Source organism: Natrix helvetica (assembly GCF_964273705.1).
Source record: "Natrix helvetica genome assembly, chromosome: 16".
Taxonomy (NCBI): domain Eukaryota; kingdom Metazoa; phylum Chordata; class Lepidosauria; order Squamata; family Natricidae; genus Natrix; species Natrix helvetica.
Genome location: NC_138563.1, coordinates 11,120,464 through 11,134,099, shown reverse-complemented (window position 1 = coordinate 11,134,099; position 13,636 = coordinate 11,120,464). Strand labels below are relative to the sequence as shown.

The 13,636-nt window shown below is 43.2% G+C and overlaps 1 protein-coding gene across 1 annotated transcript in view; it reads left to right on the top strand.

Annotated features, from left to right (window-relative positions):
* Positions 1-6,363: 6,363 nt before the first annotated feature.
* LOC309399814 (T-lymphocyte surface antigen Ly-9-like) overlaps positions 6,364-13,636 on the top strand; it is a gene marked incomplete at its 5' end in the record, with an annotated part of 22,529 nt that continues 15,256 nt past the window's right edge. Inside the window, 3 exons of the mRNA XM_081967926.1 lie at positions 6,364-6,376; positions 6,668-6,985; positions 8,230-8,484. Coding sequence (XP_081824052.1) covers positions 6,364-6,376; positions 6,668-6,985; positions 8,230-8,484 — 586 coding nt within the window. The remainder of the gene's footprint in view (positions 6,377-6,667; positions 6,986-8,229; positions 8,485-13,636) is intronic.

Sequence of the window (13,636 nt, the reverse complement as noted above, 5' to 3'; positions counted from 1 at the left end):
GCGTTCTAGGACCAACACTCTTTTTCCTTTACATAAACAGCCTTTGTGATCATATTATTAGCAGCTGCGTCCTCTTTGCCGACTATGTAAAACTATTTAACACCACAGAAAATTCTACTACTCTACAAAACGACATAGATTATGTATCTGAATGGTCAAACAATTGGCAACTCCAAATCTGTGCTAACAAATGCTCTGTCCTACACATTGGCAATAAAAATCAGAACATCAAATACAAGCTGCCATAACATCCTACCTGTTAATGGCTATTTTTACTTCAACGGCCATAACACCAGGGCTATCTATAGATACAAGCTCAACGTAAGCCATTCTAATCTTGATTGCAGGAAAAACAATTTCAGCAATAGAGGAGTAAATGTGTGGAATGCCCTACCTGATCCTGTTGTTAATTCCTCTGACCCCCAAACCTTTTACCTTCAACTGTCTACCGTGGACCTTACACATTTCTTCAGAGGTCCATAAAGGGGGCGTGCATAAGCGCACCAGCGTGCCTACCGTCCCTGTCCTACTCTCCCCATTTATATGGGCTCTTTTTATGTGTTTATGGCTATGTTTTGCTTATTTATATCCATTGATTTGTGCCATTTTTTCACGTGTTTTCATATTTGTTTCCTTGTACTTGTTGATAAATAAGTAAATAAAAATAAATAAATAAATAAATAACCACTCTTTGGCAATGCCTGTGACCTGAGAGAGCAAGGTCTGTGTCACCACAGCTTCCACCTGCACGTTCAGGACCTCAGGATTTGAAGGGTCATTGCAGGGTTATTCAATGTCGCTCCTCTGCAGCCATTCCCTTCCTTATTTCTCCACAGCTCTCCCAAGTGCTCAAAAATCTGTTTTTGCTGCTGCCTCATCTCCCCCTCACAAATAAAACCCACTTTTGTTGTTTGTTTAATATTCAGGAGCTCATTGCATAAACTGGGTGAAACCAGGCTTAATAGCAGTGACTGGGAGAGGGATCTTGGCATCTTAGTCGACAACCAGCTAAATAGGAGCCAGCAGCCAGGAGCCAAGTTGCATTAACAGAGGGATACAATCAAGATCAAGGGAGGTTCTAATACCACCCTATGAAGCCTTAGTAAGGCCACATCTGGAGTCCTGCATCCAGTTTTGGTCCCCACGCTATAAAAAAGAGGTTGAGACTCTGGAAAGAGGGCAGAGAAGGGCAGCCAGGGTGATGAGGGGAAAGCTACAGAGATGGTCTTAATGACGGTGAGTACCAGAGCTGTGTGAACAGCAACCACCACCCCTGAGACCTGCAACGCTAGTATGTGCTGGCTGCTGATGTGGAAATTGACCTAGTCAGAAATCGGTACAGTGGGGGCAGCAGCTGGATTAAAACCCACCTCCTGCTTTGAGAGAGGTCCCTAGAGCAGCAAAAGGGGGGGTCCTCAACCAAGCCCAGATTGAGTGCATGTTTCAGATGTGGGAAGGAGGGGCATCGGGCGGCCGATTGCTACTCTAAACCTGGCCCAAAATCACCTTCGGCTGGAGGGGGAAAAGCTGAGAAGCAGCCAGTGAAACACTGCAAAACAGCCCTGAAAGGTGTGGAAGTCGTTGATTTTCCTCCTTCAGGCCAGGAGGAGATGGGAACTCCAGCCACTTCAGGTGAAAGCCAGATCGGCTTCCACAATGACCCCCTGGTAAGCCCTCTACTGGCCATCCCAGTAGAACTAAGGGTACTCTCAACTGGTGCCCAGGGAAGGATGCTGGCCCTTTTAGACTCTGGTGGCACCAGGTGTGTTATTAGCCCAGAGATGGTGGAGAAAATGGATCTAAGGCTGGGAACAATGAAAGTATCCACTGCCTTTTGACAATTGGAAGGGTCAGTTGCTGGGAGGGGGCGGCCCACTTTGTAAACGAAACGGTAGAGATGTGGATGGGGGACCACCAAGTAGAAAAGGGTTATAATGGCCTTCTGCAGTGTTGCAGTCATTGAGTAGGATTTGCCAATCTAGAGGTGGGAGGGGGGCAGCTACGAGATCGTAGTTTGCTTTTTTGAAGCTGTATTTAGGAGTCATATTCTTTGTATGGATGCATATTTAGACAAAAGTCAATCATGCTGTGGTCACTGTTGGAAAAAGGCTCTTTGATACGAAGGCTATAAATTGTGTTTAAACTGTTGTAGAAGATTAGATCGAGGCAGATGTTGAATCTAGTGCTGATAGTTACCAATTGAACGATTCCTAAAGTAGTGATGGCATTAGACAGGGTCGTATGTATTGTTTCAGTTGTGCACTCATTGAGGGTCCAAGAGGTAAATTGAGATCACCAAGAAAGATAATGGGATATGGGCATGAGGCTGCCCACGTTAGTAATGTAGCTAGTTTTCTGGCATGATCAAGGTCATAATCAGGGGCAACATAAAAGGAAGTGAATTGTGGTATTTAGTGACAGATCACAGATAATGGTCTCCGGAAGAACAAGCTCTTGCGTTACTTGAATATTTTTCAGATCTAGGGACTTTTTGTAGAAGATAGCAGCATCACCACCTCCTCTTCGGATATCACGGTCAGATCGGTGGACCTGGTAGTCGCTTGTAGTGGTAATGGAGTCTGGAAAGGATTTGTTTAACCACGTTTTGCAGACAAATGCAAGGTCAAATTGAGTCGTATTTAGTAGGGGAAGAAATTCTGGCATTTTATTAGCGAGGCTACTTGCGTTGAAGAGTTTGCATTTAAGGTCTCTAGTGGTGAACCTGGATGATCTTGGGGGGCCTGCATGCCTAGTGTTGGATGTTGGGTGTTGGGGCTGTTGATTTTTGGTTGTTGGGATGTTGGGCTTGTAATAATTATTGGTTATTGGGTTGTTGTGGCTGTAGGGACGTGAGCTGTTGGTCTTGTGTTTAATACAGTTGGTGTGGTAGTTGATGTATATACATCAGTCTCTCCACGATCCAGATGTCTTTTGAGCTCAGCGCAGAGCTCGCGGGAGCACGCACATTGTACAATGGATGGGTCGGGCCACGAACACAGTTTATTATGATTAGAGTGGTTTCTGGCAAGTGCATTTATTGAGTGGATGGATTTGCGTTTACTGGCCTCACTATTACAAATGACTCTGCAGAAGCGTGGAGCCATCGTGCCGTCGCTGTTTTGCGTATTCAGGGCCATCACGGGAGATGTCAATGATTTCATTGTTGATGCTGGAAAGTTTCTGGTGCTGCTGCGAACCTTAGTGATGTCATCTATTTCATTGTTGTACTCAAGTCCAAATGAGATGGCATTTGGACGCTTCAGTTGACGTTTGACTGCATCTTTGATGAGGATGGAGATGTCGGTAGAAGTGTAGCTGGCTGGTTCCCTGAGGTTGTGGTTGAGGCTGAGGTTGTCGAGATGGGGAAGGTTTATGAGATGGCGGCGCTTCAATTTTCTGCTTTATATCATCTTTTTTGAGAGATGCTACAATGGTGTTAAGGGATTTTAATTGTGCTTCAGTGGTGTCGAGGGATGCTAAATGCGATTCAAAAGAGTTTACCCCTTTCTTGCAGGACGTTGGCATTCTCAAGTTTTGGTTTGCCAGATGGGCAGAGAAGTGGGAGTGGGAAATGGGAGGATGGGAGTGAGGCCTCTTGTATGAATTGGGTCATGGCTTTGGTTAACTTCATGCATTTGTGGTGAGCATACATGCTGCATTGTTGCAGAAAATCAAGAGATAGGACTGCGAGATCAAGAAAAACTTTATTTTGGCCAAAAGGTCCAGACAGAGATATCAATTTCCAACATCTGGACAAAAACCTATAGAAAAGACAGTTTCTTATATATCTTTCGAAGAGCAACGTACACGGAAATGCTTAACTTCACTTCTTATTGGTTACCTTGAGGAAAGAGCCTTATGAGTAGAGAGGGTCTTACTTCTCCTTTTGTCTTGGGCCATAGGAGTCTCTAAGCGAACTTCTAGCTGACCCTTGTGGTTTTGGTGAGAACTATTGAAGTCTGCGGTTAGGCACTCACTTCCCGTTCTTTTGCAAGCTGCAAACTCTGCCTATGTGGCTTTTTAATATAAAAGTAAAGGGCCCCCGAGAGGCTGTCCAGCCTGACCCAGTAAGTTCACTCTTAATGTCCAAATCTCACTTTACGTCCTACTTTAGCATAGGGAGCTCTTTATTGAACCCTCGTCTTCCTCAATGGGACCTAATCAGCAGCATGAGCTGGTCTTTTGTGGGTCTTTAGTAGAGATTTCTTTCATTGTGTGTGTGGGTTTGGGGGTGGAAGTGTTTGCTAGGCATGGTAGTTTTGTATTTGCAATCCAGGCCTTGCCAATTAAGTATTCTATGTAGCTGATTTGATTGCCCAATTACAAAATCAATAAATAAACAAAGTCTGACTAATTAGACAGGCAATTTAACACAGGAGCATTTATTATAAATGAATGCTAAACTATTAGTTAATAGTGCCTGGTCAATTAAATAGTTAAATTCATTAAATGGTCCTGATAGTGAAAACAATCAGTGGAACAACTGGCCTGCAGAGGTTTTGTGTGGTCCAATACTGGAGGTTGTTAGAAAGAGACTGGAGAATCAGCTGTCTGAAATGGAATGGGGTCCCCTACTCATTGAGGGGGCTGGAGGGCTGGAGGGCTGGGGCCACGCAAGAAGCCCGTTCGGGTGGGGAGGGAAGGCAGCCCCGACCACAGCTCTGCTCTGCTAAGAAGTGACGGCCGGGATCCCCTCCAAGTCTTTTGGCACCTGCAGCCATTACTCTTCCTGTTGGTGGTTTTTGCGTGTGCATGTGTGCCAGGAACCAGATAGCCAAATGGCCGATGCGCAGGTGCAGCCCTGGAAACAAAACGATCATTTTCCTCCTCTTCTGCTTTCTGGCACACCAATGCACGTAAGACCAGCTGGGTGCTGGGCCTGAACCCGGAAGAGCAACTGGTGATGGCTCTGCGTGCAACTTCTGGCATGCGTGCCATAGGTTCGCCATCATGGGACTAGACAATCTCCAAACTCCCCTTCCAACTCTGTTGTTCTGTACATGTCTCCTGGCCTCTTGTCATAAGTCATTTTTCCCAGTGCTGTTGTAACTTTGAACACTCACAAAATGAACTGTTGTAAGTCAAGGACTGCCTGTATTGAAGAAAGAGAGACTGTGGCTCTTTGAGTAGCATAAAAGATCCTCGTTAGACCATTATGCAAATTAACCTGACTATTTATATTTTGCAGAAATTAGGCTTTGCTTGACTTTATTTCATTGACATGTCATACAAAAGCATGCTCAGCTTGTGGTTCCCGATCCTTCTCTTAGGAGTCGGTAAGTTGTGCTTTACGATGTCAGCCACAGTGGTCAACGTCTTGAATGCTCTACCTGACTCCATTGTTACATCATCAAACCCCCGCAGCTTCGTCCTTAAATTGTCTGGACCTCACCCCATTCCTAAGAGGTCCCCATTTATTTGTACTCATTTCCTAGTCCATGTCTATGTTTATACTTATACCTGTTATCTTGTACTTGTTCAACAAACTAAATGAATAAATAAAAATAAAATAATTGACTGCTAAGCAGCTCTCATGAGAACTGGGACCAGTGAATTTGGCCAAAGGAAGAGCAACTGAGTTCTGTGGAAGTTGAAGCAGACACACGCACTGAGAAAGTAGATGTGAAGAAACCCTTTATTGTAAATCATGAAAAATCCTGGAGAGCTCACAGCCTTGGTAACCACATGTCAAAGAACACAGACCTTTCCCACGGTTTACTGGAAATGAACTCTGAAGCCATTTGACTTATTCACATGCAGCTGCCAGCCCTTGAGTTCAATAACAAGGAAGAATTTGCGGGAGACTTTGTAGTTTGAGGAGAAGCACAGATTTCAACAGTTGGAAGGACCTTGGAGAAGATCTAATCCAGTGCAGAGATCTACTGCCACAAAATCCCCAACTAAAGACCTGCTATCCAATGAAACATCAGCAAAGGACTCATTCCACTCAAACATTTTTCCTGATGTCCACATTCCTCCTTGTTTCTTGTTATGTCTTGGCCCCACTATGTCTGCTATCTTGGAGCCATTTTATCTTTTCCCAGAAAAGGCTTTCCTGGTGTGATGGGAAGAAGAGGACGGGAAAGGAGAGACATGGAGAAAAGGGAAGGTTTTGGTGCAAAAATTGGGGGAGAATTACTGAGAGAGGAAGAAGGGCTTAGCAGCACTTCTGCCCACCACTTGACCACGTGGCTCCTCAGTTGAGAGGGGGCAGCACAAAGGGGGAGGTTGAGAAAAAAAGGGAGAGAGGGGAGAGAGGAAGGACAGTGAGTCGGGAGACAGTAGAGGCAAGCTGACCCAGGTGAGTGGTCAAGCCAGTAACCAGAGGGGGTGCCAGATGTACCAGTTGACAATGGAGGCAAGATGACCCATGCAGGTAGGTGAGCCAGTGACATGAGGGGCACCAGGTACCCCAGTGGACAGTGGAGATGACCTGAGCTGGGCAAGTGGAGGTGCCTGGGCAAGAGATCTGATGTCCAGAGCAACGGACATTGAGGCACCTGGCAAGTGACTGTGTTGAAGGGAAGAGCCTGGGATCCTGTAGAAAGGGGATAGAGGAATCTGGACTCAAGTGGCACCACACTGGAATCTGAGGGAAAGGAATGCTGGGAAGATCCCTTGGGACCCAACTTTGAAGGCTTCTTCTCTCTTTTCTCTGGCCTTGCAGGAGCTTCTGAAACAAAAGAAGTGAAGGGCATTCTGGGGGAATCTGTCACTTTCCAGTTGACGGACCCTCCACCGTATCAAAAGATTTACTGGAGTAAAAGTGTCAGCAACAACTCCACAAATATTACTGTGGTGAACTTTCAGGAACCATGTCGCCTCCGGGACTCCCACGCAGCCTATGAAGAGCGATTGAGAGTCTCTGAGGACTGCCAAGAACTGCATCTCAGCCTCCTAGAGAAAGGGGATGCTGGCAGATACACGGCAGACATTGTTCGACAAAACACAACGGCAAAGGAGTCCTTTGACCTGGAGGTGTTTGGTAAGTATCCCGGCCGTGGCAGCAAATTCCTGGCCTCCCTCCTTTGCCCAGTCTGATGTGGAGAGGTGGGAGGGGGGGTTCTTTTGAGGGATGGTCTTTAAGTGCCCAGATTTTGCAGAGATGCAACATCTGGATGGAAATCAGAGCTTCTCACCTGCTGCTCCCTCCTTTTGGACTCCAGAACACTGTCCATCAGATGTTTGGGCAGAGTTTTGTTCATTTTAACAAAGCAAATTAGTTCAAAATGTTCTGATTTGCATTTGTATGTTGGGTTAGAAGTGGAGCTCAAACTGTGTCCTGCAAACTTTTCCTCCCTGGGGAATTTTTCTTCCCTGAGCCTGGAAAGGCCAGGCCCAGCTCCCTCCAGGCTCCCCTCTCCATGGACACAGGCTGGACTGGGCCAGGCCAGGTTCCTAATGGGCTGTTAGGAAGAAAGACAGGCAGCTTTGCTTTGAGGCCGGGATCTCCAGAGAGGCAGTTCTGCATCTTCCCCCTGGATCTGGTGGGAGTGGCTGGACCCACAAACTGTTTGGGGAAGAGTTAAGGGGGCCTTGAAGGGTCAGCCTGGAGATTCATCATGTTGCCCTGAACTTATAGTTTGGTATAACAGAATAAAAGAGTTGGAAGGGACCTTGGAGGTCTTCTAGTCCAATCCCTGCTCAAGCAGGAGATCATTCCAGACAAGCGGCTGTCAAGTCTCTTCTCGAAAGCCTCCAGTGATGGAACACACCCACAACATATGGAGGCAAGCCTGATTCATTGTTCTAACTTGCAGAAGATTTATTTTCATTTCTAGGTTGGATCTCTCATTGATATAATGGCATCTGTTATTTCTTGTCTTCTGCTTTGGGGAATAAGTGGACCCCGTCTTCTCTGTGGCAGCCCCTCAAATATTGGAATAACATATTTGTCTTCTTTTCACCAGATTACACATATCCAATTCTTGCAACTGTTCTTTGCACGTTTTTGCCTATTTTAAAGAGGGCTTGGAGAAAGGCAGAGGATGAGAGGCCTGCCATGGTGGGCCCCTCCCTTCTCAATGAGTGCCATAAAAGAGAGGCAGGGTTGTTGTGCAATTGTTATTTGTAACAGAATTGGGCAACGTGCATTTTCCCTGCTCTAATCTGAGCCAAACCATTCATTGAGCCATGCTGCTGCATGGGTCGCTGTTGTCCTTCTTCTTCCTTGGCCTTCCTGTGATTGTCTGGCCTTTCACAAATGGTGTTTCTGCATCTCCTGCTCAGGACGTTTGCAGAACTGCCATCTGAAAGTGACCTGCGTTCCTGGAAACGGAGCTTGGCGGCTGAATTGCTCTCAAGAGACCTGGGAAGATGGAGTGGAATTCAGCTGGCTCTCAGCTGCCGTGGTTACGAAAGTCACCCTCGGGAGTTCTGTGGTGGAGATCATCTCCCAAGACCTTGATCTAACAGTCATGTGCACGGCAAGAAGCAAGATTAGTGGAGCATACAGGGCCGTCACCTTAAAGGAAGTTTGTGCTGGTAAGTTTTTCTCTGGATGAAAGAGACTTTTGAGTCAAAAGGAGCCTCATTGCAACCACCTCTCCTCCCATGACAGAAGCCTAGTCTATTGGTCCACTTCCGGGAGCACCAGATGACCACTGAGTGGGGCTGTTTCCATTGCTTCATGTGTGAGTTTGGACCCACGGTCCAAACTGCTGTTTCATGTCCACAGCAGGAGCCCCTATTGACCTCTTGCCAGACTTCCTGAATCTGCACATTATCCCTTCGCCTTCCTCCCAGAGATTCTTGCATTTCCCCTTCCTTTACCTGTTTAATTTCTGTCTATGTCCCAAACTGGAGGCTTCTTCGGCCCATCCCTCCCTTTTCCTCCTTTCCTGGGTTGATTATTGTGTTTCCTGGGATTCACATGTTGGGCTATTTGTCTTCTGATCCCTTTCACTTTCACACACTCCCCCTCTCAAAGGGCCATTCACCATTCAGATTCTGCCCTGGGCTCCAGTCTGTCCATCCCTCCCTCCCTCCCTAGTATCAGCTTTGCGATCTTCATTCAATGAGACAAGAGGAAAAGGGTTTGAGGCACTCCTCGGGGGAGGCATTTTCTCTCAGGCCTCCCACCTGGAGGCCCCACGGAAGCGGAAGCTGACTCCAAAAGGCGTCTGAGCCTCACCATGTCCCCACCACCAAGGCAAACCTTTGGCTGAGTGCAGTAAGCTGAGAGCGGATTTCCCTCCCCCGTTGTCAATTTTGCCTTCCAGCTAGTGCGGCTCACATCAGTCTGCTTCAGTCTTTTTTTTTTTTTTTTTAATTAAAAGAGTTTTGTACAAACAAATTTTCCCCCTTTTCACCCCCCCCTCCACACAATATAAATCTCATACAAATGCTATACCCCCCCAACCCCCCCGCAAAAATTCACATTCAAATATTATACCAAACACTTTACCCCCTCCCCTCCCCCCATCTTAAAATAGATTACTCATAACCCCTCTCCTCCCAACAAACACTATATAAATTTCTCTTAAATTAATAATAACACATTGATCATTTTCTAAGCTAATTTAACATCTATAACTCTTAATATAAATTTCTCCTAGCCTAACAATGTTTCATTAGTCCCATCTTCTAATTTATTCATACATATATATTGCCCCATCCTCCACCCTAACCCTCCCCCACCTCCCACACAAACCCACCCCCCTGACTTCCGCTGTATACCACTCTAACAATTCCAAACATCCCATATACTATTTACTCTGATCATCTATCGGTCTAAACATTCTTACCTAAAGGCTAGATAATAACTCCTAGTCTGGTATTTATTCTGTATATAATCAATCCATTTTGCCCATTCCTGTGTGTAATCCTCCTGTTTCTGAGCTTTTAAGAAAGCTGAAATTTTTGCCATTTCAGCGAACCCCGCCACCTTCTGAATCCATTGATCAATTGTCGGCAAAAAATCTTTTTTCCAATGTTGCGCAATCAACAACCTAGCTGCTGTAACCATATACAAGGCCAATTTTGTTTCCCCTTTGGTAAAATCCTTAACTATACCCAATAAAAACATTTGTGGAGTGAATTGTATTCTTTTCTTAAATACATTCTGCATAACCCACCATATTTTTATCCAAAAAGCTTTAACCTTGTTACAAGTCCACCATACATGAAAAAAGGTAGCATCTAGACACCCGCATCTCCAACATTTTGGTTGAACATTTGGGTACATGCATGATAATTTTTTAGGATCTAAATACCATCTATAAAACATTTTATAGAAATTCTCCCTTAAATTCTGTGACTGTGTAAATTTAACATTCTGAACCCATATTTTTTCCCACGTTTCCAACATAACCACTTCACCAAAATTCTGAGCCCATTTAATCATACAATCCTTAACCAATTCACTTTCTGAGTCTCTTTCTAACAGTACATTATATATTCTTTTAACTTGTTTTGGACCCGTCTCTTTTATCTGCTTAATCAGTTCCACTTCTTTATCCATAAAACCGACCCTGCGATCTTCTTCCCATCTCTTCTGAAGCTGTATGTAATGTAACCAATTTAAAGTAATTCCTTCTTCCAACAGCTGTTCCAAAGTTTTTAACTTCCATTCGCCCCCATCAGCAATAAGCACATCTTTATATAAACAACCCCCGAGTGACTTAATATTCATAATCCCCATGGTGTCTGCAAGATCCAACCAAAGCGGTATTTTATAATCCCAATTGGGCCGGTGCTTCTTCCATATTCTCATCAAGGCACTACGGAGAACATGGTTGTTGAACACTTTATCCACCCTGTCTTCATAAAAAAGATATGCATGCCATCCCAGAACAAGATCATGGCCTTCTATATTCAGCAATTCCATTTTTGTTTTCCCGAACCAATCTGCTACATGCGTTAATACCGCAGCTTCATAATACAATCGAAGGTTTGGGAGTCTGAGGCCGCCTCTTTCACGTGTATCTTGCATAATCTTCATCTTTACTCTCGGTTTTTTCTCCTTCCAAACAAATTTATTTAATGTTGTTTGCCAATTTAACAAGGTTTTATCTGACTTAAGCACCGGAATCATCTGGAATAGAAAGATAAATCTAGGTAGAATGTTCATTTTAATTGCTGAGATCCTTCCAAGCAAAGACAATTGTAACTTTTTCCACGCTTCAAGATCTTTCTGTATCTTTTGCCACAACACTTCATAGTTATTTGAGAAAAGTTTTGTGTTTGATTCTGAAATTTGTATTCCTAAATATTTAACTTTAGAAACTATTTCAAAACCTGCTAAACTTACAAGTCTCTTTCTTTGAGTCTCTGTCATGTTTTTAACCATCATTTTCGTTTTGTTTTGATTTAGTCTAAACCCAGACACCATGCCAAATTCTATTATGATATTTTTCATCTGGATTATTGATTTCAAAGGATGTGAAAGGGTAACAACCAGATCATCGGCGAATGCTCTAGTTCTGTATTCCTTTTGCCTGATAGCTATGCCATCTAAGGAATTTGAGTCCCGAATTGCGTTCAACAAGACTTCCAAAGTTAAAATAAATAACAATGGGGATAATGGGCAACCTTGTCTTGTGCCTTTTTGTATCTCGAAAGTTGTTGACAAATTTCCATTAATAATAAGTTGTGCATTTTGTTGCTGATAAATTGCTCCAATCGCCTGCCGCAATCGTGGTCCCATATCCATCTTTTCCAAAGTCTTGGTTAGAAAGTTCCAATTCACTCGATCGAAGGCCTTCTCTGCATCCAAGAAAACCAGCACTGCAGAGATCTGCTTATTCTTATCAAGATAGTCAATTAAATCTATGAGTTGCCTTACATTCTCCTTCATATGTCTGCCTTCAATAAATCCTGCTTGATCATGATGAATAATCTCTTGAATAACCGGCATCAATCTGTTGGCTAGTACCTTAGCAAATATTTTATAATCTGTGTTCAGAAGAGATATCGGCCTGTAATCCTCTGGTTTCTTAGGGCCCTCTTTATCTTTAGGTATCAATGAGATAAAAGCCGCTTTCCATGAGGGAGGTATTTTACCTCCTTGTTGTATATTACAAAATAGTTGTGTAAGATATTCAATCATTTCCAGTTGTAAAGTTTTATAATACATTGCAGTCAAACCATCAGTCCCTGGAGCCTTAGCTAATTTAAGTTGATTTATAACTAAAGTGATCTCATCAGCGGTTATAAGACGTTCCAAATTTGCCTTTTGAAGCACAGAAATTTTTGCAACCCTTTTTCCTTCCAAAAAATCATCTATTAACTTGTTCTGTATATTATCCTGTACATATAGCTTAGTATAATAGTCCACAAATGATTTTTTAATCAACTCTTGTTGATATACCATCTTCCCTCGAAACTCAATTTTATCAATAATTCTGTCATTCATATTCCTTCTCAAAGTATATGCTAACCATCTACCAGGTTTATTAGCGTTGGCAAAGGTGTTATGTTTAGCAAATTGCAAATTGGTTGCTGTTTGTTCTGCTATAAGCATCTGAAATTGATCTTTCAACAGCTTTAGCGCCATCTGGAGCGCCTGGTCATTCGGGTTTATTATAAGCAGCTGTTCTTTGCGTTTTATTTCATCTTCCAATTCCATTCTCCTTTTCTGTCTAATTTGTTTATGTTTAAAGTTCATATGTATCAGGACCCCACGCATATAAGCTTTACTTGCATCCCAAACTATTTCAATGGGAGTGCCCTTATTCATATTAAAACTGAAAAATTCCTTCATATGTTTTTTAAGTTCATCAACATTTTTTTCATATCTAAATAAATTTTCATTTACTCTCCAAGACCTTCTTGGCCTCATCCCTAATTCAATTTGTAACCACACCGGACTATGATCGCTAAGTGTCCTGGCGAAAATCTTGGATTTCTTGGCTTTAGGAATTAGATCCGGTGTTAACAAAAAGAAATCAATCCTTGAAAAGGATTTATGTCTATCTGAATAGAAAGAAAAATCCATCTCATTTAGATGTTGCGTCCTCCAAACATCTTTTAATTTCAAATCGTCTTGTAAATCAAAAAAAGCCTTTGGTAATTTGGTAGTGAATTTCGTCTTTGTACTCTTGTCTATCTTTGGAGAAATCACTCCATTCCAATCTCCCATTATTAGAATACTTTTAAAGTTCCAGTCTAAAATTTTTAAATGGAGCATCTTATAAAAACTTTCTTGGCGTTGGTTAGGAGCATATATTCCTAGCACCAAAATGGAACTGAAGTCTATATCAAATTGAATTGCTATATATCTACCAGCGTCATCTGCCTCTATAACTTTAGTTGAAAATCTTTTATTTATATATATCACCACACCATTTTTCTTTACCAAATCAGAGGCAGCATAAAATGTTCCCAGTTTTGAATTCACTAAGTACTTCTGGTCTTGCAGCCTAATATGAGTCTCTTGAAGGCAAACAACATCATTATTAAATTGCTTCAAATAATAAAATATTTTTTTCCTTTTTTGTGGGGAGTTCATTCCATTCACGTTCCAAGATAATAGCTTAAGCATCTTTAGATCTGGTCTGGAGCGCTGAAAGCATTTGCTGAAGATCTCTCTCCACAAGACCAATCTTCGGCCTGCTCCTCCCATGGCTCCGGTTTGCTTCTTAGCTTCTTTCTTAGCACATTGTGTTTGAGGGTCGACGCGCTTGTGAGATTCTAA